General features: G+C 50.8%; 9 protein-coding genes across 9 annotated transcripts; 5 read left to right on the forward strand and 4 right to left on the reverse strand.

Annotated features, from left to right (window-relative positions):
• Nucleotides 1-1,377: 1,377 nt before the first annotated feature.
• On the reverse strand, nucleotides 1,378-3,142 carry BCR38DRAFT_518299 (uncharacterized protein). Its single transcript, XM_040865128.1, has 2 exons — nucleotides 2,583-3,142; nucleotides 1,378-2,508 (listed from the first exon to the last, which is right to left on the reverse strand). The coding sequence occupies exons 1-2, from the start codon at nucleotides 3,058-3,060 to the stop codon at nucleotides 1,643-1,645; spliced, it is 1,344 nt and encodes a 447-aa protein (XP_040714377.1). The 5' UTR covers nucleotides 3,061-3,142; the 3' UTR covers nucleotides 1,378-1,642.
• Nucleotides 3,143-3,739: 597 nt separating this feature from the next.
• Nucleotides 3,740-5,873, reverse strand: BCR38DRAFT_242497 (uncharacterized protein). Its single transcript, XM_040854403.1, has 5 exons — nucleotides 5,681-5,873; nucleotides 5,056-5,454; nucleotides 4,536-5,006; nucleotides 4,323-4,479; nucleotides 3,740-4,271 (listed from the first exon to the last, which is right to left on the reverse strand). The coding sequence occupies exons 1-5, from the start codon at nucleotides 5,690-5,692 to the stop codon at nucleotides 3,976-3,978; spliced, it is 1,335 nt and encodes a 444-aa protein (XP_040714378.1). The 5' UTR covers nucleotides 5,693-5,873; the 3' UTR covers nucleotides 3,740-3,975.
• A 456-nt stretch (nucleotides 5,874-6,329) lies between these two features.
• Nucleotides 6,330-8,758, forward strand: BCR38DRAFT_525511 (uncharacterized protein). Its single transcript, XM_040865324.1, has 2 exons — nucleotides 6,330-6,708; nucleotides 6,767-8,758. The coding sequence occupies exons 1-2, from the start codon at nucleotides 6,626-6,628 to the stop codon at nucleotides 8,418-8,420; spliced, it is 1,737 nt and encodes a 578-aa protein (XP_040714379.1). The 5' UTR covers nucleotides 6,330-6,625; the 3' UTR covers nucleotides 8,421-8,758.
• Nucleotides 8,759-9,277: 519 nt separating this feature from the next.
• Nucleotides 9,278-9,733, reverse strand: BCR38DRAFT_525512 (uncharacterized protein; the record flags this gene model as incomplete). The annotated part of the gene is made up of 2 exons (XM_040865325.1): nucleotides 9,278-9,650; nucleotides 9,719-9,733. The coding sequence occupies 2 exons, from the start codon at nucleotides 9,731-9,733 to the stop codon at nucleotides 9,315-9,317; spliced, it is 351 nt and encodes a 116-aa protein (XP_040714380.1). The 3' UTR covers nucleotides 9,278-9,314.
• A 1,193-nt stretch (nucleotides 9,734-10,926) lies between these two features.
• Nucleotides 10,927-11,841, forward strand: BCR38DRAFT_486814 (uncharacterized protein; the record flags this gene model as incomplete). The annotated part of the gene is made up of 2 exons (XM_040864075.1): nucleotides 10,927-11,158; nucleotides 11,201-11,841. 2 exons carry the CDS (start codon nucleotides 10,927-10,929, stop codon nucleotides 11,839-11,841), a joined length of 873 nt encoding a protein of 290 aa, XP_040714381.1.
• A 1,325-nt stretch (nucleotides 11,842-13,166) lies between these two features.
• Nucleotides 13,167-16,429, reverse strand: BCR38DRAFT_467141 (uncharacterized protein). The gene is made up of 5 exons (XM_040862741.1): nucleotides 15,954-16,429; nucleotides 15,770-15,885; nucleotides 15,264-15,713; nucleotides 15,059-15,112; nucleotides 13,167-15,006 (listed from the first exon to the last, which is right to left on the reverse strand). Exons 1-5 carry the CDS (start codon nucleotides 16,076-16,078, stop codon nucleotides 13,397-13,399), a joined length of 2,355 nt encoding a protein of 784 aa, XP_040714382.1. The 5' UTR covers nucleotides 16,079-16,429; the 3' UTR covers nucleotides 13,167-13,396.
• Nucleotides 16,430-16,729: 300 nt separating this feature from the next.
• Nucleotides 16,730-18,091, forward strand: BCR38DRAFT_410944 (uncharacterized protein; the record flags this gene model as incomplete). The annotated part of the gene is made up of 2 exons (XM_040858527.1): nucleotides 16,730-16,878; nucleotides 16,942-18,091. 2 exons carry the CDS (start codon nucleotides 16,730-16,732, stop codon nucleotides 18,089-18,091), a joined length of 1,299 nt encoding a protein of 432 aa, XP_040714383.1.
• A 1,978-nt stretch (nucleotides 18,092-20,069) lies between these two features.
• Nucleotides 20,070-21,312, forward strand: BCR38DRAFT_475874 (uncharacterized protein). The gene is made up of 2 exons (XM_040863021.1): nucleotides 20,070-20,545; nucleotides 20,704-21,312. The coding sequence occupies exons 1-2, from the start codon at nucleotides 20,163-20,165 to the stop codon at nucleotides 21,017-21,019; spliced, it is 699 nt and encodes a 232-aa protein (XP_040714384.1). The 5' UTR covers nucleotides 20,070-20,162; the 3' UTR covers nucleotides 21,020-21,312.
• A 4,049-nt stretch (nucleotides 21,313-25,361) lies between these two features.
• Nucleotides 25,362-25,580, forward strand: BCR38DRAFT_317955 (uncharacterized protein; the record flags this gene model as incomplete). Its single annotated transcript, XM_040854734.1, has 1 exon — nucleotides 25,362-25,580. A coding segment is annotated over one exon (219 nt), but the record flags the coding sequence as incomplete, so codon positions are not given.
• Nucleotides 25,581-26,055: the final 475 nt, after the last annotated feature.

Raw genomic sequence — 26,055 nt, forward strand, 5'->3', positions numbered from 1 at the left:
TGAGGCCGATGCATCGTAGTCAAGCAGGGCGCTGACACCTTGGTCTAGCCGTACACTTCACATCTGATCGGATATGGTAGGCGCGACAATCGTGCTTGAGCCACTTGAGCCCTGGGTTGCTTCCCAATTTTTTTTCACATTTATTTTTCTGGTTTTATCGATTTGTCCCTCGGAGCTCGGAGAGGGTTTTTTTTTCTTTTTGGGCATGATGGTCCGAGAATGTGGTTGGTATTTTCTGCGATAACATGGACAGGCGTAGTGCCAACTCATCATTCCGCAGCAGATGACCTTTATTTTTATGCAAGCTCAAGTCAGCTAGCTCCCCAGGCGGTGGGAAACGGTAGGTCGGCCGGGGAGAACCCCAATCTCAATTCACCACCGGTCAATAGTGGAAAAAATCGGCACCTGTAACATCGGTCGCAAAGGACATGTGAGCAGCTCAAGCGTTATCAATGATGAGTTGGCTTCAGTCCGCTGGTACGAATGATGCAGACCCCGAGACCTAATACAGCAAGAAATTGAATCAAGTGCTCATCGTCTCCATTGCTGGCTATCGGAATTTGCGGCTCGTAGCAGTCAATCTTGAAGTTGGCGATGCCAACGCAACCGACATGCTGGCCTCCTGTGAGGCTGTTGGGCTGGCAGCGTTAGGGCACATACGTCTCAACGCATGTACCTCCAAGTGGTGGGATACTTGGAGGTACGGTAACAAGAAACCCCCCACGTTTTATTCCAGGCAATGACGATAAACTCCAGAAACATAAATGCTCTTGTGGAAGCTGGGCAGCCAAGCTTGAATTGACACTTCTTAGTGCACGCAGCGAGTTGATGCAGTCACGACAAGGTGACTCAGCCAACCTCGGGCATTACCATTTGACAGAAGCGTCTGCCGCATGCTGCCGCGCGAAAGTGTGAGGCTTATGGCTGTGCTGTGGCTGCGTGTGTCCGTTTCAAGTGATGGGAACCTCAGCCATGACCGTACGCTCAAAATAGAATATCTCCGACACACGAGCTGTACGTCTTTGCTTCGATATTTTATGGGATCATATTTCGAAGCACATGTGTTTTCCTCGGTGTCTCGGACTGACGTGGCCGATGAGATCGACCAGGTCTCACTTGACTTGATACGGGGCTAATGTGACACAAAATGACGGCAAGTCACTATTGTTCTATCTCGTTATTATCGTCGTAAATTCACTCCATCGCAGCAGACCGCTATTATCAGAACGCCGCAGGCTGTGGTCAACACGGTGGACGGAGCATATCGTGGCCGTCATCACGAGTCCACAGTCATGACTTTCGATCGAGATCGCTGGCCGCAATCCGAAGGCTGCCGGGAACCGTATGGGGGATGGGAAAGCCCGTCCCAACTCGCCATTCAGAGCTTGATTTCACCAGTTGACAGATCATCCGTATGTTCAATATACACTATTATGTGTAGAGCGTTGGTTTTACGCTCAGGCGATTGTGCGCTGTATACAACTATGGAGTGTTGATATGCCCACTTGACTAAATATCAACCAATATGTACAAAGAAAGGGGACACCCTACGAGCTAAGTAGCCCAGGAGGTGATAACAGTGTGATTATTCCGATCAACCGACAAAGGAGACTCGGGGATGCTGGGCACAGCTTGGCACGGCTCACAGCCAGGAGTAGCACTCGTCCGCAATAGGGACCTCGACGCTATACACCGTCTCGGACCACCACTGCGTAACAAAAGCAACCACGCTGAACTCGAATGCCGACTCGATGCTGAGCCCGTTCTCACAAGTTGTGGCATTGCCGGAATCCACTTGCCCGTTCTCATCCTGCGCGGCCGAAAGGGTGAATTCATTACTGAACCTGGGCTCGGCCGTCACTCCGGCGCTGAGGTCAAGCAGCCCGCCGAGCAGCTCGAACGCGAGCTCGACTGTGACGTCGACATAAGGATCCACGCTGACCTGGGCCTTTTCTGTTACGTTGACCGTGGCCGAGTACGTCGGCTCCCACCCGGAAACGGTCGTCTCTTCCATTTGCAGAAAATCAACATGAATGTTGCCATCCGCGATGGCCACACCAATATCCGCAGTGGCCGTCACGGATCCCTCAGAAGCCAGCTCAACACCGATGGCGAAGACGAGCGCAGGGCCGAAGGTGATGATCCCTGGGATGTTGACGAGGTTATACGACAGGGCCCCGGGGGCATACTCGAGGCTGTCGCTGTACGCGGCCGTAATATCAAGAGTCAGCCCCAGCTCGGCGGCCAACGTGGTGTCGATGTCGAAGTAGAGGCTCTCGAGCGAGGCGCCCAGGATCCTGAATTTGAGGTAACCCGAGAAAGTGACGCTCGCGCTGACCTCGGCTGAGTCGGCGGTTAGTGTGACGTAGTCGTCCACGGTGGCGAGAACAGTGCTGGTGGGGAGGGAAATGTTTCCGTCTAGCGTGATACCGTTTTCGGACACGGTGATGGCGCGCTTGGAGGCGGGTTGCGCGATGGGGACGTTGGAGAAGGTGATTTCCGTTGTGGCTAGATGCGAGTGTTAGTGAGTTCCATCATCTCAACGTTCAAGTCTCATGACTTTAGAGGGCAACAAAACTTACAAGCTGTGTCCACAAGCTCCTTCTTCACCGTGCTTGCAGTAGCCGTTAAAGTTGCCTCATCCCATGCGATGCTGCTAGCGAGGAAGAAACCACGTTCGTTCTCAGTATCGCAGTTGCCCATGTGATTTGTGACCAACACGATGGACTCGCTGGTAGACCACTCAGCCATACCGAGGTTGAATGCCGTGGTGGAGTTGAACAGGACTTCCACGGTCGAATCGTCGCAGATGACGTCTGATATGTCCTCGATTTCTTCGAGAAGCACGGAAGGGTTTCTCATCTCGAGGGTGACGTTGACCAAACTGGCCTCCGCTCTGCCCAAGCCGTAGTGGATAGCGATTCTGTGAGCTGGCCTGATTCTAGCGGGCTCGGTTCTGTTGCAGCCTGGGGCCAGCACGGGGGTCAGGTCAGTGGTGACATTGTGCTGGGCGAGTGCTGCACCGGCCAACAAGCCTAGACCGATAACGTGGCGCATCATTGTGCTGGGCTTGGTTGGCAGTGATCGCGATGCCAGGTAGAAGATGGCAGGATTTAAAGCCGTGGAAGGTAGCTGGGTCACACGTCAGATAACGACACCGGTCCCGAACCAGATATGTACTTGAGGTTGCAGTATCTAAGCTCTGGGTGCAGAAGCAGTCCACTCTAGTCTGGGGACTTAAACAAATTTATAGTGACCCAACACACGGACAGAGTCCAGACAACGGCTCGCAATAAAGTCCATATCCGTCTGGACTCATCTCCAACATCCTTGAGGTACCCTCGTGACCGGATCGGTCGTATGGCGACATACTCGCGAGCAGGTTCTACGGCTGGTCTACTATAGTAAGATGCACGTTGGAGGGGTTGAAGCCCAAACAGAGCTGAGCCCCGAGCATCAATCATGAGAAATCTTGATAGTTTTGCAAGGGTAGCAGGGAACATGGCGGAATCACGGATGCCCCAGTACACATGCAGACGGCTTCGTTCCTGAATTCGTACGAAACCTCCACGAATCTCCACCCCGGAATCTCCACATGCAACATATAGTTGACCAAGTTATTGCCGGGGCCCTAAATTGATAACTCTATATCCCGTTGTCGCGTTCCAGTTCCAATAGAGCACGTGCATAAAGGTCTGGCAGTCACAGCAATCAATTTCCTAGCATGAAAAGACCCACCGCAGCAATATCCGCAACGAGTAAGCGATCAAACTTGCCCGGTTGTCTAAATGACCAGTTCATAGGTGACAGTACTCTCTTCATGAATACGGGAGATAATTTCTGATTGTGCGATTGTGTAGTCTGGGGTGAAAACGCTGTCCTGAGAGTTGCAATTGGGAAGAGGAAGGATAAGGAGTTGAGAGAAACAAAAGCTCTGTTTCGTTTGCCAGCTTGGCAAAGTCAATTGATATGTGGCTACCACTTCGGCTCGCCTTTCTCCACCCTCGGTGTCACAACAGCATTCCTATCGGCGAAAGGGTCGTTCTCGTCTTCAATGTCAACATCGTACTCGTCATTATCCTCGTCTTCATGGTCTAAGACCGGCTGGGTAGGGATCCGAGCAGTTGCTGTTGGCTTCGACATGGCCGATGGCCTAGGCGGTGGCATGGGACGGGGAGGAGGACTAGGCTTGATGCTAAGTTGAGCAATTTCCGGGACTGGGCTGCCGGGGCTCGAAGGCGACATTGGTTGCTTGCCCTTTTCCGTGGCCACTATACTCCATCATTAACTAGAACTGACACATGTATCACGGATATCCTCACTTCTGTAGAGATGAGCCTGCTCCGCCAACTCATCATCTGAGTCACTATCGGCGTCAATAGAGCGATCGAGCTGTTCGAATGTCATGAGGGCCATGATAAGCTCGTCGTTCGCGTGAAGAAGTCCACCCAACCATTGTTCATCTTCAACATGGTGGATCTGATTATAAACTTGTCAATTCTCGTAAGTGTACATCGAGGTAGGGAAGAACCTACGTAACGCAGAATCTTTCTTCTCAACTTTTTGCACGCCTCGAATCGCTGTACAGCGAGGGCATTGTCCGAGATCTGTTCTTTCTCGCGATTGATGCTTTGGAGAGTGTTGTTCAGATTCGTCGAGGCAATGGAAGACTCGGCAATTGCAACCTTCATTGAGTCCTTCTCTGCCTCGAGGTTGAAAGGCTTTGACTTCTTCTTGCCACTATCTTTGCTCTTCTTCTTGCTGGACGAACTGGAGAAGAACGATCCAGACTTGGATGACGATTTGGTGTGACTGAAAGACTGTATTGTCTGGTTTGGCTGGGGAAATGTCACCGGGGATGACTTTGGCGGGGTAACCTGAGGCGGCGGTGACGATTGTGCCTTTCGTTCTGCTTCATCCTCAGAGTCACGGAAGGGGTCTTGCTCAGTCTCACGAAGAACTTTGGATTTGTCCTGGGTGACAACTTGTTTGCGTCGAGGCAGTTGCTGCTCTGGGTGAGACTCTTGACTGATCTTGGACACGACTTACACTTACCTGGTAAAGCATGGCTATACGTTCCAGACCAGGGGTGCTCTTGTACTCACTGGCCCAACTCCTGAATAGCACAGAGCACTTTTTCCTGACATCTGGATCTGATAGGTCCGACGTACCGCAGACCCGCAGGCGCTCCAGGAGTGGTTCATCGGCAAATGCCTTCTGAAATCGAGGACCCGCGTTTTGTATCAAACCATCCAGCAGGGTGAGAGCTCTGAGCTGACGGTGAACATTTCCATACTTCAACTTCTTTCTGATGGCACGGGCAGCCTCGGTAGGACCTGAGGCCTGCAACTTGATCACCTCCACAAGATCGGGGATGCCACTGAGGTCATCTTCCTCGAACTGCTCACTGGTGAGCCGCTCTACGGTCACAGTGACCGACGAGTATGGCTTCTTCTAGATCATCTATCATGTTAGCGATGGACCTAGGTCACGTCATTCGCAAGACACCATGCCTTGCATTCGATCTCCACTCAGTCCATCTGCTTTGGCGCAGTACGCAGATAGGTCAAATACTTAGACGACCGTACGTTATTGAGCTTGAGCCACAGGGATCCACGCATAGTCTTCGTCTCCAACTGAAACTGGAGTATTTAACATTGTTAAATGGTGTTTGACTGACCTGGGAGAACATGATGGCGCCAATGAGGACTCCACCTGAAAAAAGGTCGATTGTGGTTGCTTGAACAAAATACACTTCGGGGCTCGAATGGCTTTTCACTCAACCGCGCGTCGAATAGCCCTAGATGCAGTCGGGCGATCCCAGTGTAGGCGAAAAACAGCGCCTCTTCAAAACGCTACTCAATAACGTCGCCTGAAAGGCTGAAAGGAGGAAGACCGTTCTGGCTGAGCAAGCTGCAAATGGTTGAAGGTGCGTCACTGATAAGATATGTCGCGGGGTAAATGTAGTTCGTTCTGGAGCCTGAAGTATATCTATCGACGACGTTTGTTTCTCCGAGCCCGGCCAAGTATCAACTCCGTATCTGGGCTAGATTCTTTAGCTCGGTGACAGCAGAGGAATCGCCAGATTCAACTTATGAATCTGCCCTCCTGCACGGTACGGTCGGGCTTGAATTTGCCAAGGGTGCAAACTGTCATGCGAATTCATGCAAGAAGTACACGACGGCTGTTGCTTGGCTGGGTGGGAAGACCCGTAATTGCAACTAACGGAATATAATTGATTTCTAGGGTCTAATTCCATAACTCTGGAAGCTCTTTCCTGGTCACCAACATCCCGGTTGCTGACTTTCTGATATATTCTTCGTGGGAGAATTCCAACGGACGCCCCTTCCACACAAGGTTTCTCTTCACCAAAATATCCCCGAGAGCTTCACTTGTGTAGACTCATCTGATGGTTGACGGAAACCTGGATCAGCATCCAGAAGAGTCGAGTGCTTCGTAGGTGTTTTCTTTTGTGCAGCATTATCTATTTCCTGCATCCTGTTCGGGCATATCGCGTTTTTTCTGCAAATCTCTCAACGCTTGCCATCTCCTTAGCCATTTTCCTCTGCCTTCAACACCCCGAGAGGCCCTTCTGCGGATCAGGGTACGTTTAAGTACTGCAAGTATGCCTTTCCAACACCCGGATAACCAATACCGTGGAGAAATGCACATGGATCGCTTGGTCCATGGAGACCTCGACCAGAACAGGTAATCAAATTCCAGGTTGCTTTGACTTCATGGCAGGAAACTAAATGTGGTTGCGTAGTCACAACATGATATCGTCTCAATTGAGCAGCAGCTTCATCCCTGTCAATCTCAACGGACAACTGGAATTCAAGCCGCTAGGCACCCAGGAACAGCCCAGTTCCAGCCCTCGTGTCAGTACAGACTGTTTTAATGACGGTACTGGAATCCCTGCATTTACAAACGATGGCCGGCGTACAACTCTTAAGAGAGCAGCATCTTCTGGTGGTGACCGAGGTGTACACAACCGTGGATTTTGTCTGCCCGCAACCCCTTCCTCCAGTCCCTTCCGAACTCTCAAGGTCACCAAGTATAGCGTGAAGACTCACAAATCTTCTGGTTTCGGTACAAACCATTACATAGCGCAGGCAACAATGCAAGATAACTGCGCCAGCCCGGAGTTGTCGCTACAATCAACAACGATGGACTGCCTCACTCCTTATCCGTCTTACCAAGCCGGGGATGGTCAAACGAAAGCTAATGAGGATGCAAATCGCGACTTCATTCCCAAGAATATACAGCACCCAGGAGGACATCTGCTTGACAACTATTCGACTACATCTTCAATCAATATCGTCGATGCTTCACAGAGAGACATTGATCTCCCACATCTTCCCGTTACCAAGGGACCGCACTCTGGCACTGAAGCACACACCACCCTAGATCAAGCTAAGGCCGAAGGCTCCGACCACCCTCTGCTTTCGTCTGAAACACTGCTTGAACCAGCCACCGACGACACTGGTTTGCCAGACGACTATCCAATAGATGAGTTTGAGGAAGAAGACATGATTCGATTGCTTGAGGATACATCAGCCGCTGTCGAGAATCATATGCCGCCTGCCAGTGTGCAGCAAGGATGGGACAGGGACTCTAGATCGGCAGATGAGTATGACCCAAACCTACAATTCTCGTCCCGGAGTAATTCGTCAGAGATAGAGACTATGGTAACTTCAAGCGAAATCCCCGCGGCTGAAAAGTGCGAGGATGATCTTCTAGATGAAGAAGTCGACTGGGGCACAGTATACGCAATAACAAGCAGTATTCCCAAAGACCCATCTCTCGTTGGATCCCGTGAGGGGGAGACGACCGAGCCACTTCCTCGAGCTGAAGCGCAGCCTGCAGAGCATCTCCAGCAGTCCATACAGCCAGAAAATTCCGGTCCGTTGTCTCCGTTTGCGCGACCCCCCTTCCCAGAGCGAGTACGCGATAGATCCTCAGTCCCTGGAATGTCCTCGAATACCGTGCTCCGCACATGCTTCCGCATCGGCGAGATGATCAGCCAGAGCGCACGGTGCTTCAATCATCAGCAGGAAGTGGTTGTTGAGCTATACGCCAGAGTAACGTACTCGAGCCGCGAGAGCCTTGCTAGAAAGCAGCACTTCCAATTCGTTGATCTCTTCAAAGACAGGCAACCCTACCCGTCCGGCACTCTCTCAGGCTGGAGAATGAACTCTCTGTTGGACCGGCAGAGTCAAGCATTCATCAACATAGGTGGTCCAAAGTTGTGCTGGTGCTTGTGTAAACCTAAGAGAGACACGAAGGCTGCGGTTGGCTGGGCCTTCGAGGTTTTGGGTATCAGAGAAACCGACTGGGCGCAGATTCGATTTGCCAAGGCAATTGTTTATGGCGCACTGAGCGAAGACATGGGAACACCCGCGGCGACCGCTAAACTGTGAGTGGAAGTGCGAAATGTTGGGCGGAGCCTATCGTTCTATAAGAGATGGATTCGAAGCGGGGGGTTCTAGGGGTGCTAATCAGAATCTCGAGAAATATTTTGCTTCCTAGTTATCAGAAGCTGGGGGGGTATTGGGAACATACATTGTCGGGCTTGCCTTGGCTGAGATTTGGCTCAAACATCACGCAATAGGTTTTGGCTTCATCTTGCTCAAACACAGGTCTTGGCTCGGGTTTAGTAAATATACTACACATGAGGGTACGTATACATCAACTGCTGATCACACAGAGAATGGGGCCTATGTTCACAAAGATGGACCGCTTGCAGGTTTCAGAATTTCCCGATACATAGCTAATAGAGCATTCCTACATCGTAATTTGACTGGTATAGTTGCCCCAGACAGGACCAGTTTAGGAAGTGACTTCATGTTTCCTTTTCGAAGAGTGTTCATACAGTGTATACTCGAATTGGAATTCACCGACGCATTATTCCATTTCACAGGCCAGTAAGCAAGCGGATAAAGAAAAATAAACATCGCACCCAGGTGGAATTACGGGTTACTCCTGGTCTACTACCGCGGTGGCCGTTGTTCGCTATTGATGGATCACCTGTACTTAGCTTAGAGCCTCTAGCCAGAAACCGCAGTACAAAATATCAATTCCTGGTCTATCGCAAATTGTTCCACTCTTAGCATGTCGTTTATTCTGTCGCTTCTTTAACGGGAAAATTATGATAAAGAGGTCACTTATTTGAGACTAATGCATGCCATTCAATAGCACCTTGTATGGCATAGTGACTTAATCATGAGTGGGGCGGTAGAGTTTTCCTGTTAGGTAGTTCCCTTGATTCAAATCCAATATAAATCCAAATAGAGTGACAGCACATTAGTCCATCATCACCAAGGTACTGTACTTGGTTGCGTTTCCAACTCCAGAGCGGCCTGGAACAGCCAGATGAAGTCATAGGTGTTAGTAACGGTGTGCTTGTGCATGTCCTCGGCCGTGACCTCGGAGACCTTGCACCAGCGCAAGGACACGCCGGCATTGATAATCACCAGGGCGAGGTGGTCGATGCCGCGGGCTGCAAGCTCCTTGACCGCGTTGGCGGGGTCTGTCTCCTCGGCAGGGTCGATATTTATGAGAAGCAGCGTGGTTCCCTCGGCCTTGGGCAAGTCGAGCAGAGCTTGCGATGTTGCGTGATTGGGGTCCTGTTGGCGGTGATGACGGTATGGCTGGGCTGGGCGAGCTAGAAATCCAGAAGATCCTTTCCAATGCCTCTGTTGCAGCCGGTGATGATCACGATGGTTGGCACCATGGCATTCTGAGGTTCTCCTCTCTTGTTTTACAGAACAAGCTCAGACCATTGAGTCTTACGACATTGTTTTTGGCGAATATTTTGACAGGATGATATGTGAAGTTTACAACTTCTTATATATCTCACATGAGTTAGTTGATTTTTGTCATGTTTTGATGATTTTATAAGTGAATTGGGACGTAACAAAGCCCCCACCACCCTACACAGTTTTCTTGTGTTACACAAAATGCTCGAGGACCTTCCTTTACTCCTCAAATGCTGTGTCAAACGGTGGATTTGTCACTATAGTCGGTGTCGCGTACACCATCTTCAGTATGTGCAGGGGATGCTTCAAGTCTACATGACTAAGCCTCGCGACCTAATGAACCAATCCGCGCCTACTTAAATTATTGTCAAGCTAGTAAAGTCCTGGAGGCTCCAAATAAGTTCTACCTTAACTTAAGGTAAGAACAATCCGACCGCGACCCGGCCAGCCGGACTGTCTTTCTTACTGTTGCGAAGGGGCTAAAGTACGTAACGAAATAAACGGCGTTGGGTCTGATAGCCAATTTACTACACTGGAGTATCGGGCTACCCCTTGTTATTGCGCCCCGGGTGGCGTCTTTGCCTCACAGCTGAGCTGCCCGAAGCTCAGAATAGGAGAGACCTTGACGAGATTCGGACGCCTGTCGTCAACTGCAGCCTTATAATTGCAGCCGCACAGTTGCAAACGGAAGCAACTAGGCTTGGTGCATGACATGACGAGTTTGGGACTTGGAGAATGTTTTCATTCATGCTATAAAGTTGGGGTCGTAAGTTGAGAATCGGGGATGTTACGGCCGGGTGTGCCGGGGCAATCGGGGATAACGGCCTGCACGCCGGCCCCGACGGCGGAGATGAGCTTTGAGTCTCATGTCATAGGATATCTTGTCTTGGGCGATATGTTCATGCCCTCCATTCTTTAAATTAATCATGTGTTGCCCTCCGATCCTCTTCTGTCGGCAATTAATTCTAGCTCAGTCTCGTAATCTCATCGTAGGTAATACTCCCTGCAACACAGCCGTAGTAGCATGGAGCGCCTCCTCGGCCGAAGACACAGATATTTATACATATCGACCCTCATTCTCAGTTTTAGCCAACGCACTCCGCATACAAGCAGTCGCTTCTTCTTCGCCAACGTATCCAAACACATAACCTTGCAATCATCGGCCCCAATGCCGCTCAACATCCTCATCGTCGGCGCCAGTGTTGCGGGACCGACCGCAGCTATGCTCCTTCAGGGGTCTGATCCAAGTCACAACATCATTGTCGTTGAGAGGCATCCCCATTTCCGAGCGGCAGGACAGCAGGTCGATCTCCGCACCAAGGTATCCATGTTCTGCGGAAGATGGGTCTCTTCGACGTTGTCAAGTCGCACTGAGACGGGCCTCGAGGTTTTGGATGCGGGTGGGAAGCCCATGGAGATGTTTGGCATTAACCCATAATCAGGCCCGCCGCGACCTACTTCAACGACCGAGGACGAGAGTATGCGCGGCGACGTAGTGAAAGTGCTATACGAGACTAGTCTCAAGCAGGACGCAATATTGAGACGGGATGCCGGGAAAGGGGAAGGAGGGTTAACGTACGAATTTGGCAAGACGGTCACGAAACTCACTCAGAACGACAACGACGAGAACAACAAGAACAGCATAGACGTCACTTTCTCAGACGGCCGAAAAAAACGCCACGACCTCGTCATCGCAGCCGACGGCCAAGGATCTCGAACCCGCCGCCTCGCCTTCGGCCAGGAAACCAGCGACGCCGCTTTCAAATCCCTCGGTGTCCACGCCACGTACTACAGCATCCCGCGAGCTGAAGGCGAAGGCGAGATGGCCAGGGCGTATAGCGCGCCGGAGAGCAGGATGGTCATTACCCGGACCAGCGGGCGTCCCGTTACGCAGGTCTTGCTCTTTACCATGAAGGACACGGTCGAAAAGCTGCTGGCGAAGTCACACAAGCAACCCATCAAGAAGCAGAAGGAGGCGTTTTCCGAAGCCTTCAAGGACGTGGGGTGGCAGACTGATCGGGTCTTGGCGGGTATGCAGACGTGCGATGACTTTATGCGCAGGAGGTGGCGCAGATTAGGATGAAACAGCTGTATAAGGGGCGTGTTGTGGTTTTTGGTGACGCGGGGCACTGTCCGAGTCCCTTCACGGGGATGGGGACAGCCGATGACGTATCAGACAAGAAAGGATGAGAAGTCGTGGAGTCTCCCTGAGTACCCTGAGCGGAATCTCAAGTTGTAGTTTGGGTATGGAACGTCTTGTGTTTGAGGAGGGGTGGAGGGAGAAAATATGTTGAAAGGGAGCGAATCTGGATTTGCATTGTTATATTATCATGGAGGATTGTGATGTTGATTGAGCTCAGTTAACCTACGTCAGGTGCAACGGTAGAATGTTACCTATCTAACTAGTGTACATTGTTACGGAGTAACTAGGGCTCCGCCAGTGGACTGTGTGCCACTAGTCCTCTGTTATATTACGGTGGCGTCAGGATTCGGATACCACCTATTTCTCCATCTTTGCCCATAGTCAAACTGAAATGAAGCCAGCTTGGACAAGGCGGAGTGCTATGGCGATGATGCTTAGAGAACAAAGTGGACCACAGTAATCAGTTGATGACAATTGCTGATTCTCCTGTGGGTTGGCTTGGTTTGTGCAACTGATTAATTTGACAATATCCCACAGCGTTTCTAATGATCACAACCGCATGTGCTCACCTCTTGACGAGGCGCAACTCGAGTTACTATGCAAGTATCCAACATTCTGCGAGTTATCAAGGAATACTATCATGATAGCAAGTCTCGTGGAGTAGACTGATATGAAGAACTTCTACCGGGATTTCAACGTGCAAACAAAGTAATTCAGGATCACTCCAGGCACAGACTGCCAGGCTTCGCGATATCTGAATTTCACACATAATTGAGACGTCTCAAATTCCACGGGCTATCGAACCAATACATGTAGACTCAAGGTTGAAAGCGTCGACCTCGGTGCATCATCTTGAGAATGTGCTTTATCAGTGACCATGTTCGCAAATATGACTCAAACCACAAACCCCCCAAGCCAACACCAAGTATATTGGTATCATATACCAGTGCTGGCTTATGATTCAGATGAGCTAGATGCCCACTTGGTGGTGGGTGCTCTGAGCCATGGCTCAATGCCACAACTTTGCAGAGGAGGTGGTTCTGTGCTTAAAACCTTACAGATACTGAGTTAGCTCTGATGTGAGCAGCACTTGGATGGTATCATAGAATATATCGATTTATATTATGCCCTTGTAAACAGCATGTAGTAACGGTTTCGGGCCGGCGCAGGTCTCGGTAATCTGAGATTTTGTGAGTTGATTATTCTTCAATGAATTATGCACCATCATCGCCTCTGAAAAAAATGGTTCATCTCATAACGGAGGCCTGCACTTTAACTTCTGAGAGAATATATTCAGGATAATTCGTATGGTAATAGTTGTCACTAGCCCCTGAGATAGCAAACCCAACTCAAGTAGAGAACATCAAGGTTTTATCGCGTAAAACCATCTAATTCCCTCGCATGTTCATATACTCAACCCCACCTGACTTCAAACCCCATGGGGTATCCAGCATCAAACACGTGTAAATTTGGAATCCAATGCAGAAGAAATCACTCAGTCACCACCCATAACACCAGGATCCTTCTCCTTAGTCTCATGCTCGTTATCATCCTCCTCCCTCCTAACCTGGAGCAACCCACTCGAGCCCTGGCCCTCCTTCACCATGGCCTGTAACTCATCCCTCAGTTTCTGCTCCAGGCGGTCAAGGATCCATTCAGCCTCCTCTCTGGTATCCATGAGAGGACTCCGATGGCCGACCCAGCTCCACTTTAATTTATCGTCGTCCCCACGCTTGGCTTCATCATGTTCGCCAGGAGGCTTGAGGGGGGTGTCAGCCGTTTTGTGGCTTTTGTCCAGGGTCTGGCCGTGAGAGGCAACATGCACGGCGTCGTGGGCGTCCTTGCCGCGTGGTTTCTGCGCGGGCTTGCGGTGCGTCTCGGCGCTGCTCTCGTCTTCGCCCATGAGGCGCAAGTACCACGCCCATTCCTTAAAGGTGTATTTCCGGGGAGGCGAGCCTTGGAGATGCTTCGTTACACGAGAGATTTCGTCAATCAGGACTAGGTGGTACTCGGAGCGTGTCTTTGGTAGTTCGGATGGGATGTCCTCTCTCGCCATGGATCCGAGCTGGTTGGGCACGTTAAATTTGTTGTCATTGTTGCGAGCATCCGACGTTTGGGCCTCCTTTTGCGACCTTGTGGGCACAGCAGCTGAATTCAAGTTGGTCGAGCCGCCTCTTTGGGAAGCAGGCTCGGATTGACTGTTCGATGTGGTCTTGCGGAGTACGCCATCCTTGTAACTGCCGTAGCCCCTCGTTTCTTTGACATCAATCTCATCGTCTTCATCATAGTCGTCGTCGTCATCATCCTCGTCAGAATGCGGCTGGGCTGCACCTAGGAACCCGGGTGGCGATTCCTCGACGTCTTCCTCTTTAAAAACGGCACCGAAGGATAGCTTCGACATGACTTCCTTCGCCTCGTTCTTGAACCCATGCTCCCCGGGCAGAATAGTGAGATTTCCAAGTTTCAACGTCCCGTCCCTGACAACCTTGACAATTGTATCTCCTGCATTAGAGATGAGAACCGTCGTAGCAGGCAGAGCTAGCAAGGACCAGAACACGAAGAACGCCCTGCCTGAGTTGGACATTGGGGTCAAGTCGCCGTAACCGATAGTAGTCAAGCCGGTAAAAGCAAAGTAGAAACCGTCAAAGTACGACCAAGGTTGGTATGGTAACTCACACACCTGGAAGATCTTTGCCCCCACGAACCAGAGCACCAACCAGGTGGTCGAGGACGCAGCCAAGGCCATCCACCTCCGTCGAGTAGCCGCCTTGTCCTGGATCTTGCGCATCAACTCAAATTCTCGCTGGCGACGCTCGAATTCAGTACGCGGCGGCTTGCGCGACGATTTCCAGTTGGTGGGGCCATCTTGATTTTCGCTGCCGATCGGCTGTAGTAGGGCCTCCTTGCCACTTCGCCGCATATGTCGGAGTAGCTGCCGTCTCTTTTTCTCCAGCATTCGTGCATCAAGTCGCCGTTTGCCGCGGTCCAACATCAGACTTCGGATGGACCCAATTACCAAACCGAGACTGATGATTCCAATGAGGGCATAGGGGATGAGAAGAGCGCGACCCAACGTGGTAGCTGGGGAATAATCACCATAGCCAACTAACATGCTGATCAGGCGTGGTTAACTTGAAGAGCGGGGGTAGTGACTTACCGGTGAACAATGTGACATCGCACCAGTACACCGTGTCCAAGTAGTTCCAGCCCTCTAGGATGTCTAGGTTAGCGACGAACCTTCTCATCACCAGAAAAAATTGTGACGTTTTCAAGGAACCGTAGATTAGGAATACGGCTATACTCAAAGTGTGACAGCTGGTGCTCGGATAGCACAAGAATCGTAGAAACCGGATGTGACCTACCAATCTTCGAAAATACAAGAGCTCCTACGAGAAGATACATCAAGAACATAATAGTCTGAAGCATCAGCGTCCGTTGGCTAGTCGACAGCTCAAAGTCTTCAGGATAATGTCCAGCCCGAGCACCCCACACCGTGACCACCATGAGAGAAGCGACAACGAAGTAGAGAATGGCCGCATAGACTCCGTAGTAGAATGCTTCCGACCACACATATTCGATCACTGGCTGCTTCAGTAACGGTCCGCTGGCCGTCGCGCTCAGAGCCACAAGACATAGGGCCGAGACGTACCACCCGGCGATAGTGATGGGCTGGGCGATGGAGAAGCGGACCCGCTTGGCCATGTTGAGGAGAAGGAAGACATTGGCGATCAGAGCGATGACTAGCTGGACGGCATTAAGTACGGTGAGCCAGATGGGGTCGGTGATGAAGTCTGCTTGAGTTATCGTGGAACCTGGATGTCGTGTGTAAGCAAATGCGGACGTGTTGAACTGGTATTATGTACTCTACCTGGTTGTATGTGTTGGCGCCATGGTCGGACGAGAGCACATATACTGAAGGCTGAGGCAACTGGGCCAAGAGTGCCGGCAATCATGGGAAACGCCGATGAGGCGAACCACCAACGGCTGAGAATCTCTGGTCAGTTGCTAGTCTCGGAGGCATTCTGACGGTTGTAGAATTCGACGGTGCGCACCTCGGATCTACATGGATTTGGTCTCCGCCGATTGCACTGTGACGCTCTGCATGTTTCTCACCATCATCACCATCGATGGCCTGCGTGTAGTCACCAATATTCTCGTTGAGATCCCCATCATCCATGGTTTAAGGCGGGTTTCGAGGAACGAGATGAATCAAAGGATCAGGACGCTGTGGATGCATGGAGAAAGGACGCCCCAACCAATGCTCCCAAACGGATGCTGCCAAGCGATTATGATCGTAGGGCGTGGTTATCTAGACGTGCGAAGATTGGTGTAAGCCGAAGACGATATCTCGGGGAACTCTAGGGAATAATCTGGGGTATCTTGGCATGGAGCCCATCCCGGTCTTTTTCATATTCAAGCTTGGAAGGCAAGCTTGGAAGGTTTGCTGCAGCGCGCATAGCTGGAGGATCCGAAGATAGACCGCGGTCCGTCAACATGCTATGACGTCGGTTAACCGGGCGTTGGTAGGGCATGCCAAGAAATTCAAGGTGGGACTCGGGAGCCTCCTAATGACGAGGCCTGATTGGACACAGGTATATTGGTCTTGCTTCTGGTAGCTGATCCTGATGGATTGGTCCAGGCGCCGTTGCCCTTACTTCGCGCAGAATGCAATTCCCATTGCAAAAGCACAGTCGCGACAACGTCACACGACCGCTACAATCCCAACGCCTGTAGAACCCCGTGTTCAGGTTTCAAACTTAACGCTCCGAGCGTGACTTGATTGCACAAGCGGAGCTATGATCTTGGAACCGCGGGATTGTTCCAAAAGATGAGGAGATGGCTCCAGGCTAGAATCAGCAGAGTCGCTTACCCTCCCTGGTCTCGTGCTGGCCCTAGGCATTCGAGCACTGTCTCCAGTTCGCGTGAAATCGAACGGGTCAGCGTCCGATGCGGCTCTGCGGGCAGCGTATATGTCGAGTGGGCATCCTCCACTCCGCAATACTCGTAACCACCTGACGCAAGTGCTAACGCGCAGATCAGTTTGCATAACCTGGACAAGGTGACTTCATCACATCCCTTACTGGTATATCTACCGCCGTACTCTTCTCCTGCCCGCGAGGAGATCTCCGAGGTGCCTGGCTTTTGTCGCAACTACCCCACGGCTGTGATCAATTACCGCTGGGCTGGCTACGGCCCCTATCACGGAGCGAATGCACTATCGGCGCCGTCTCAGGAGGCGGAGAGCGATGCTATCCTGCCACCTCTGACCTGGCCAATTCCTGTTCACGACACGTTGCAGGCGTACAGCTGGATTATCGAGAATTTAACACCACCAACATATGCCCGCCGGGATGTCTACGTTTACGGGTCTTATCTGGGTGCCTCGTTGGCCACGTCGCTGGCCCTGACCGAGAGCTATCCACATGAACCGGTGAGCGTTCGCGGGCTCGTCGCGTATAATGGGATATACAACTGGACCACGTTTCTCCCTGATCACCCCGCCAATCATCAGTCCGCAGGGCGCCCAACTAATGTGCTGGAAGATGTTCTCGGTCAATCGGCCGACCCCATCTTCCAGGAGCTCAAGCAGCATGTCCAAGCCCTCTTTGGAGATCCCACACACCTATTCGATCCATTCGCGAGTTCGTCGCTCTTCTTTGAGTCGCCGGGAATGTGGGTCCCACGGGACTTCACATCACCTAACCTCCCGGCTGCGGCATCTCTCCCGACGGCGGGCCTGCCAGAGAAGGACATGGCGGAGATCACGGATCGGTTAGTTACCATCATGGTCGACAAGCCGCCCAAGCAGAGTCCTCTCACGTTTCCTCCACGAGGGTTTACCCTGGAGCTGCCCGAAAGCCTGTTGCTGCATACCAGGCCACCTGGTCGATCTTCCTTCGCCGCGTGGAAAGGACGACGACAGCAAAATCAGAAGAGAAGCGCCGCCGCCAACCACTTTGCGGCACAAGCGGAAGAACTCGCTGCTCTGATGCGGAGGAGTCTCACTAAGCTCGAGTTCAAGGAGCACAGGGCGAGGGATGTTGATTTTGATGAGCACGCGGAGGCGAAGAGAAGGGTACAAGTCCGTGATATTGGGGCAGATGAACGGCCTGAAAGATTGGAATTACCTCCAAGCGCGGCAGCACGGGTGAGCAACTGGCTCGACGAACGCATGAAGGGACGGGATTGATGCGGCATTAATATTTCATGACAAAACATATAGATACGTCTTCAGTTGGGTGTCCAAGACAGGCATGCTTTCGCCCCTGGTGAGCTAATTAACTATTGACCAGACTGCGAAAGTCGCTGGATTTACCTATCGTAATGTAGACAATAGGTATCGTACGATGCTACCAATCATCGTAATAATGGTATGGTCCCTGGTTGCCTGGGTCATCGTCAGCTCAGCACGTAGTGTAATTCAAACACAGATTTTGCCACCATTGGCCTGGTCAAGTTGTTTGTGCAGACTCCTCCCATCTGCGTGAGTGACTTGGATTCATGTCCCGCTGAAGTCAACCGGTGTCATAACCAATGCCGGGAGTTGTACAGGCATATAGTAGGTTTCATGCGAAAGTTTATCACGGGTTACGGTTATGGACGAAAGAAAAGATCACTTTGGAATTTAACCAACTTGGTTTTGTCTTTCGATTTCGTTCTTCTCATTTTGATGTATTGCGGCTAGTAACGCGGGATAACACATCATGCATGTATGCATGATATGTGGTCGATTCGAGGACTCTCCAGTGAATTTATTTGACTAAGGCATCTGCGTAAACGGGACAGAATGCGAGAAGTGTGCCTTCAATTCCAATGGTGCTGTCAACGTGTATGCCTGAATTCCCACTCTTGCCTCTAAGATATGTCGATCCGACGCAGCTCTGTAACCCAGGTTGGAGGCCATGCAACAAGTCTTGACCTTTGCTTGAGCATTTCTATGTACAACTGCCTCCTCCAATGAAAAACAAAAAGAAAACACGAAATGATCCCCAGTCGGCCCCTGAGGGATCCAAGCCTGCCGTCAGCCAAGTCGTATTCGCAACAATAACCAAATTAGGGACTTCAGAAATCGAATCCAATACGAAGGCGCTTAAACACTATTCAGTATGGTCGTTCATTGGGGCACCAAGGTTTGTGGATGGTGTTGCCTAGAGCTCATCTCATATCTAAATACGCTTAAGAATACCCTCAACTAGACCATACAAGCAACACCTTACCACAAAAGCCTGAAGTTATCAAGGTATTTTTAGAACCCGACAGCTCTTGACAAAGACGGCCGTTGAGATTAAATTCAATCCGATAGGCACCCTTAATTCGACAACATGTAGGGTTGGCTGGGAGTACCCCTGTACACTCCACCTGGGGAGTTTTCAGCTCAAAGAATTACCCCCTCTGAGAAGCTTGATTTCTCCATCTTCCCATCGGTAGAAATTTCCGATATTCTTAATAATAACATAATTACTTAAAGCATTGGTTCTCGTGACCGACACCAGATTTAGTAGATGCATATACGGTAGAGCCACTCAGGTATATGCGTGTTAATCTTGTTGTCATAGCCCTCTTACAGCCCCTTGACGTGGACTGCATACGATCATTTGTTAAGTCCCGGATAATGTACCCTAAGATTCTGCATACACTCTCTCGAGAAAGACTTCGTGTATGACCAAGAGGTCCCGATGCGCCAGCCGCAAATTTCAAGGCGAGTTGTATCACCGGGATTATTGGATTTGCCAAGGCTCTACATGGCTGGGTTCGATTTTAAGATGCAGAAACAGCACTGCAAGTTTGTTTTCTTCTGCCCATCGGCGCCTACGACTCGTTTCGCGATGACTCGTGCCACGACAGGCTCAACTAGCCACTTTCGAGGAACGAGCTATGCAACCTCTAACTGAAGTTCGCCAGGCTGCAAACCACCTTTAGTTATAATTGTTTCAATAAAGGTAGGCAATGAAGAGGGTAAGCAGAGGGTAAGGAGAGGGTCAACGGACCTTGCAGATGGCGCTAGCTGGAGCGCTGTCCTGTAAGCCTTCAAGCCCATCATACCGGTATAGCGCATTTTGCAACTCGTGCTGTGCAGGGTCTTTTCAGCGAAAATATTGGCGTAAGTCCCGGTGGTGAGTTGGGATATATAAGATGAGCGGGAGCGCGCCGCTCATGAACCGCGCGATCCTGTCGCGAGACTCTCTATCGTCATTCTGTTGTTCACATTCGTTTGGGTTAACTGCGTTGATATCGATACCATCGTCCATCAAGGAGACAATATGCGCGCCCAATCACAGCTCTTCGGCTTGCTCCTTCTTGCACCAATCGCTTTGGCGACCAAGAAGCTGAAAATCCCAGTGGGCCTATCTTACTTTGGCACGCCTGGTCAGTCCAAACTTCAGCTCGCTTCTGGCGAATGTGCCACCGGGGAACAAGAATGTGGCACCGGTTGCATGCCCATCGGTAGCGAATGCTGTAATGGAGAAGGGTACTGTGATAGTGGCGACAGTTGCGACAATGGCGGCTGCTGTCCCGTCGGCGAGACGTGTGATGGAAGCCCTGACGGCTGCGATATTGAGGAGGTGGAGTGTGGTGGCGGTTGTATTCCAAGCAGTGGAGAGTGTTGCAGTGATGGAGGCTATTGTGAGCTTGGAACGTACTGGTTAGTAAACAGATTCCATTCTTTCTCCTTCGATGCCCCCTTTTCAGATGTTCTGCGGGGGTTTCGTGGGATGTGACTACATGACTTTGGACCTCTTCCCTGACAGCTTGAAATCCCTGTAACTCCTTGGATAACACTGGACTGACTCCGATCATTAGCACTAGTCTAGGTACCTGCTGCGATAACGGCGACACCTGCGATGGCAGCACCGACACCTTCTCCTTCAGCGATACCTTCACTTTCGCCTCAGAAGACGAGACGGTGACGTCGGAACCCACCTTCACCTTCTCGACTGATGCGCCTGCGACCACGACTACGGACGATGCTACTACCTCGCTCACTCAAACTGCGGTCACCACCACGCGACAGTCGACACCGACGACAACCATCTTTCAGCAGTTGGGTGGGCATTACAGTCCTGATGCCAACATGGTGGCGGCGGGCATTGCCATGGGGGCTGTCCTGTTGATATAATTGGTGAAAGATTAGACTTGAGAGCGGTGTCACTTCTGTTTGGTTGGTTGATAATCATCTTGAGCGAGTTTGATGGAAAGAAAGTAATGTAACCAGGCGTGTCCTTGCAATAATGTCTCTGGCTGCGACCACCAGTGACTCTGGGTCTTGGCCCTGAGGCTGGGCATGAGTACGGAGATCGGGAGTGCGGTGTAACATTGACTTATTATGGTGGGCAATTAGGAAGGTGACGCCTTAGGGGTCTAGACTAGGAGCTAGGATATAGAAATCTCCTATACATCCTTGCTCTTCCAATCCACCAAGACGTGTCCGTCATGGGACAACACGTTCGCCTCGGAGTTCCCGAACGGAACGCTCTTCGTTCGAGATAGCAGCTTCAATTTTCACCCACTGGAGCTCCGCATGATAATCTGCTGGTTTTAACTTTACTTATGTCTCAGTTTTTGAGGAATCGTAAGTGTGTACGTCTCACCAGTATCCTAGATTCAATAACATCGAAGTAGTGACTGATCAAGTTGAGAATCAGTGTACACAGACCGATGAGTCTTACTAATTATCTCAAACTGGAAATTGGCTAATCCGAATAGGTTTCGGAGCTTCTCCAACAACTTCGTCTTGTCAATGTATCGCACATCGAGCACTTACTGTTCCATTGGGACGGTTGAGATCGAAACGACTGAAGAGCCTTCCAGGTGTTACCAAATGGCAAAAGGTCTCCGTGAAGCCAGGCAGAGGGGGCTATGTTGAGAGTAGAAAATGCAGTATCCACTAGATTCTGAGAGAGGGAAGTTCGTGGAGTGAGTGTTTATCTTCTCATCAGCATCCATACAAGCCGGACGCAAATAGAAACTCACAGCTGACGCAGTTTGGCGCCTTACCAGGCCTACATCAGGCGGACCGGGCGAAATCATGCTGAAAATACCCAAAGCTGCATCTGATGAGATGCGTGCCAAGAAATGCCGGAATTCAGGCCCAGGTAGGTGCGTTGAACCTTTAGCATTCGCCTCTACGACATGCTACACTTTGGCAAAGTGAGCATACTGGCACAGAAAGACACTTCGTTGCTGCATGTGTCAAGTGAGCTCGAGGCAGGCCCACTGGAGCATTGGATCTATCGTGTATACTGCGAAATCGAAGTAGATACACTGCGAACACAGATATGGAACATCCGCCTTCGAAATGTGGACGAATACCTCCCGGGTAGCAGTGACATCTCTATTGCAACAAATAACATGCTGATGGGCAGGCAGAAATTCAAGATGGCTCGACAGGAGATGAGTATCAATCAAGCCCAAGCGACCGCTTGGCGAAGAACATCATCAGGTGCTTAAACAGCTTGAAACACCCCAATATACTTAACTTCTCGGATCATACAACTTGCAGGACAAATACGAGCTGCTTTTCCAACTTGCTTCTCAGTCTTTGCACTCCTACTTCACAACGGGAATCAAAGCGTTGATTTGCTCGATCAAGTCTCCGCAATCCTGAACTTTCTGGGTTGGCATCGACCCTCCAGACGTTGCACTTCTATGTCTGGCAGGACGTGTCTCTAATTAGTTATCATCATGTTACCAAGCCCGAAAATATATTGATCAGAAATGGAGAATTCGTACTGACCCATTTGGATCTATCTACCTTGAAAGAGTCCTCCAAGGATCGGATGGATACTCATTTTCGATACGGTCAAGGACTCTACTTTGCCCCCGATTGCGAGGATTACGACGACTACTCCAAAAGGCACACGATTGGGCGACATAGGGATGTTTGGTCACTTAGATGCACCATTCTTGAGCTTGTGGTTCTCGTCGAGCTCGGCAGGGCTGGTTTGACGGAGTTCACTCAAGAACGAAAGGTGACTTTTGCCAATAGATACAAAACTTCAGCCTTCCATCGGCAAATCACCCAACCTAGGCATTGAGAAATTCATCAATTAGCTTAGTCAGGCCTCTGATGATGATGATGATCATCATGATCATGAGTGTAGGAGAGATACCATTGGTCTGGTTCGGGAGATGCTCTCTATCACCCCAGGGCAGCGTCCAGAGGCGGCTCGAGTTTCAGAAAGGTACCGTGCTACGTCACTCAAATGCATTGCTGGAATTCTCAAGCGCGAGCTTGCGAACACGGACAGCCTTGGGTGGCCGCCTGACATTCCTATGTTAGACAGAAATACTTCACGCCGATGCGCTACCAGACGTGTACTCACTCCTCGAGCTTTTGAAGACGACGTGTCCTACAACACAACCAATAAAACTTATCAAGTCATGAGGAAGATACTGGAGTCTGTACAAGACACGAACATCAATATTCACATCGTTCTTGCTAATTTTCGGCGCTACAATTATGATTTTTCTGGAACCCTAGATGAAAAGGGGCAAAACAGGGGACTGAAAACGGTTGAGCTACGCATCCTCAGACTCGATCTGGCCGAATCAAGCAACATCTCTATCATATCGTCGACGATTTACCGGCTTCTCGACACATTTGCATGCTAGCAGCATCGAAGCAAATGTTCACGCTGAGTGAAAATTTGACCGGCGACGCGGAGCCAAATGTTTGGAAGCTCGATCAAAACTGCCTGTATGACCAGGATCGAAGCTGATCAGGAGCATTCACCGTGGTGCGAACAACACGGATATTTGGACCCCCAAGGATGTCCTCATCCAATGGCTAGAATACGATGACACATGGGTAGGGTATGTTGGCCGAATCATGCGCGCGCGCTTGGAGGCCATCGTCAAACTCATCCATGCTGCTTCTAGGTCACCGACATTCAAAGTTCTTCCTTGTTACGGGTATTTCCCTGATATTCGACATCATGCGTTCGGGCTCGTATTGGGCTTCCCCGAATCGTGAACGGGAGAGATTGAAGCCAGCTACCCTACACCAACTCATAATGGACGCCCAGAATGTGTGAAAGCGTCCTGAGCTTGGTCAAATCTTCCTCGTGCCCATTCGCTGGCCATATCCCTCATGGAGTATTACAGCATCGGCTGGCTACGTAAGAACATCTCATGACACAATGTTCTGCTCTTCCGAGACCAAGACGAGGTACTCGACGTGAGATCAGTGTATGCGACAGGTTTAACCACGGACAGCTGGATCAATCTAACGAGTACCCCGCAGGGCGTGGGGATGAGGAAAAGCGTACAAAATATCAACATCCACTCTACCGCAGAGGCAACCATCAATTCTGTTTAGAGTTTGACTATTTCAGTCTAGGCCTTGTCCTTCTGGAGATCGGGGTTGTGGAAGACCATTAATGATATCGACAAAACCTTCTCGGGCTCGCCGATAGAGCTTCGCAAGTACTTGGCACGCATCCGCAAAGAAGCATTTGCTTTATTAGGGCCAGCGTGTGGGGAAGATATATCGCGGGGTAACGGAGGTGCATCTCGCCCTTGGTCAGTATGCGGAAGCAGAAGAGTGCAGTCGCCGGTCGCCTGATGGCAAAAGAAACTTTGTGAGACATTGCATCCTGACATTTATATGAGTGCTAGCAATCCTTCCCCAGTACTCGCTGCTTCAGCGAGCCAGCATGAGGATGAATCCTCAACTCTCGTCGAAGCCAATAAGCTCGCGACATGGGCTTTGGGAGACTGTAGAAGCATGCTGGGCTCCAAACACCTACCTCGATACAGATGATGTGGAGAATGGGAATTGTTGAGAAATGTCGAGGCGATCTTGGGTAGGGTATATACTGATCCAGGAGGCACGTTGTCTACTTGCGGAAGTCCTGGGCGAATCGCATCCCGACCGCCAGCAGATGATGTGCCAATTAGAGAGCTGGAAACCGGTGCAGGGGCATACACAGTGATTCTTGTCTGAGAGACACAAGGACTAACACTATTCAAGAAAAAGAGAGTATTCTGACTTATGACCCGCGAAGTCAAAACTAGGCACATCAGCTTACTTTGTGCCCGCAATATAGGCTCTTGTCAAATTAGATTATGACAAGGAATTCCAAGTCGCCACATGGCTGCCTGGTAACAACGCGCATTGCGGGGAGGCTCTTGCCCGTAGCATTCATGCACTGACGTCACTAAGAATTGGGGATGTTACTATCCATCGACCAGCAGGTTATCGGCTTCAACGACAATGTCTCTTTTTCCAATTGGACTCAACTGCAACGGTAAAACCTCTCCCGGTAACTCGAGAAGTTAACAACGACAACAAAAACAACACCCTCCTCGCCCACTCCTCACCAAACACCACCACTATGTCCTCATCCATCAACCCCCTCCGTGCGCTCCTCTGCGCACCCGCACGCACCAACCTCACCTTGCGCACCCCCACCCTCCCATTATCGTACCGCCTGATCTCCACCACACCCTTCCCGCGCCTCCCCTACAAAAACGACCAAGACCGGGAATCTGTCAAGCCGCGCGCGCACGAGTACACGGGCTCAGGATCGGACGATGGCGCCGCCGCCCAGGAAGACGCAGCCTTCAACCCGGACAAGACGTCGCCCGAGGAGGCCAAGAAGACAGCGGGTAAGGGCCAAGCCGAGGGAGACAGCAACCCGCTTGAGGTCAGCCCCGCCAATAAGGACGTGTCGGAGGCAGGGCGCGGGAAGGAGGAGGATAGGCCGCATACGGGGAGTAACCAGAAGCCGAGTGGTGGCGGTAATCAGCAGAAGAAGGGGAAGGTTAACTAAAGAAGGGATAGGAGAGGACTTGGGCCGGTGTGCGCGAGGCAGGGGTAAAGTTCGTAATTAGAGTGAGGGAGGTCTGACGATGATTGTACTCCATCGACGTTTTCTCTGCATGTATATGGAGCTCGGCTGGTAGATATTCCTCAAAATCATCATTTTGCATCGTATGTGACGTCGATTACACTGCATTGTGAGGTGCCTTGCTGTTCGTATGTTACAGTTGAACATCACCGTGTCTGTTCCTCCCCATATGTACCTATCGACTCTGCAATTAATTTCAAGTTAGTCTTTTGAATTGACGAAGATGGTCGATCATGTCCCCCATGATGCCTCATACTAAGCCACCTCACGGAAGCATCTCTCTATAGCTCGTAATCGCCGT

The sequence above is a fragment of the Pseudomassariella vexata genome (assembly GCF_002105095.1).
Source record: "Pseudomassariella vexata strain CBS 129021 chromosome Unknown BCR38scaffold_9, whole genome shotgun sequence".
Classification (NCBI taxonomy): domain Eukaryota; kingdom Fungi; phylum Ascomycota; class Sordariomycetes; order Amphisphaeriales; family Pseudomassariaceae; genus Pseudomassariella; species Pseudomassariella vexata.

Excerpts from the sequence above, each read along its gene's own strand:
- BCR38DRAFT_518299 (XM_040865128.1), bottom strand. The coding sequence starts at position 3,060 with ATGATGCGCCACGTTATCGGTCTAGGCTTGTTGGCCGGTGCAGCACTC. Across the intron at positions 2,509-2,582 it reads GGAGCTTGTGGACACAGCTT|CCACAACGGAAATCACCTTC; the intron begins GTAAGTTTTGTT and ends ACTCGCATCTAG.
- BCR38DRAFT_242497 (XM_040854403.1), bottom strand. Across the intron at positions 5,007-5,055 it reads GTATAGCCATGCTTTACCAG|CAACTGCCTCGACGCAAACA; the intron begins GTAAGTGTAAGT and ends CACCCAGAGCAG. Across the intron at positions 4,480-4,535 it reads GAAGAAAGATTCTGCGTTAC|ATCCACCATGTTGAAGATGA; the intron begins GTAGGTTCTTCC and ends GTTTATAATCAG.
- BCR38DRAFT_525511 (XM_040865324.1), top strand. The coding sequence starts at position 6,626 with ATGCCTTTCCAACACCCGGATAACCAATACCGTGGAGAAATGCACATG. Across the intron at positions 6,709-6,766 it reads GGAGACCTCGACCAGAACAG|TCACAACATGATATCGTCTC; the intron begins GTAATCAAATTC and ends GTGGTTGCGTAG.
- BCR38DRAFT_467141 (XM_040862741.1), bottom strand. The coding sequence starts at position 16,078 with ATGGATGATGGGGATCTCAACGAGAATATTGGTGACTACACGCAGGCC. Across the intron at positions 15,886-15,953 it reads CAAATCCATGTAGATCCGAG|CCGTTGGTGGTTCGCCTCAT; the intron begins GTGCGCACCGTC and ends AGAGATTCTCAG. Across the intron at positions 15,007-15,058 it reads CGATGTCACATTGTTCACCG|TTGGCTATGGTGATTATTCC; the intron begins GTAAGTCACTAC and ends TCAGCATGTTAG.
- BCR38DRAFT_475874 (XM_040863021.1), top strand. The coding sequence starts at position 20,163 with ATGCGCGCCCAATCACAGCTCTTCGGCTTGCTCCTTCTTGCACCAATC. Across the intron at positions 20,546-20,703 it reads TGTGAGCTTGGAACGTACTG|CACTAGTCTAGGTACCTGCT; the intron begins GTTAGTAAACAG and ends TCCGATCATTAG.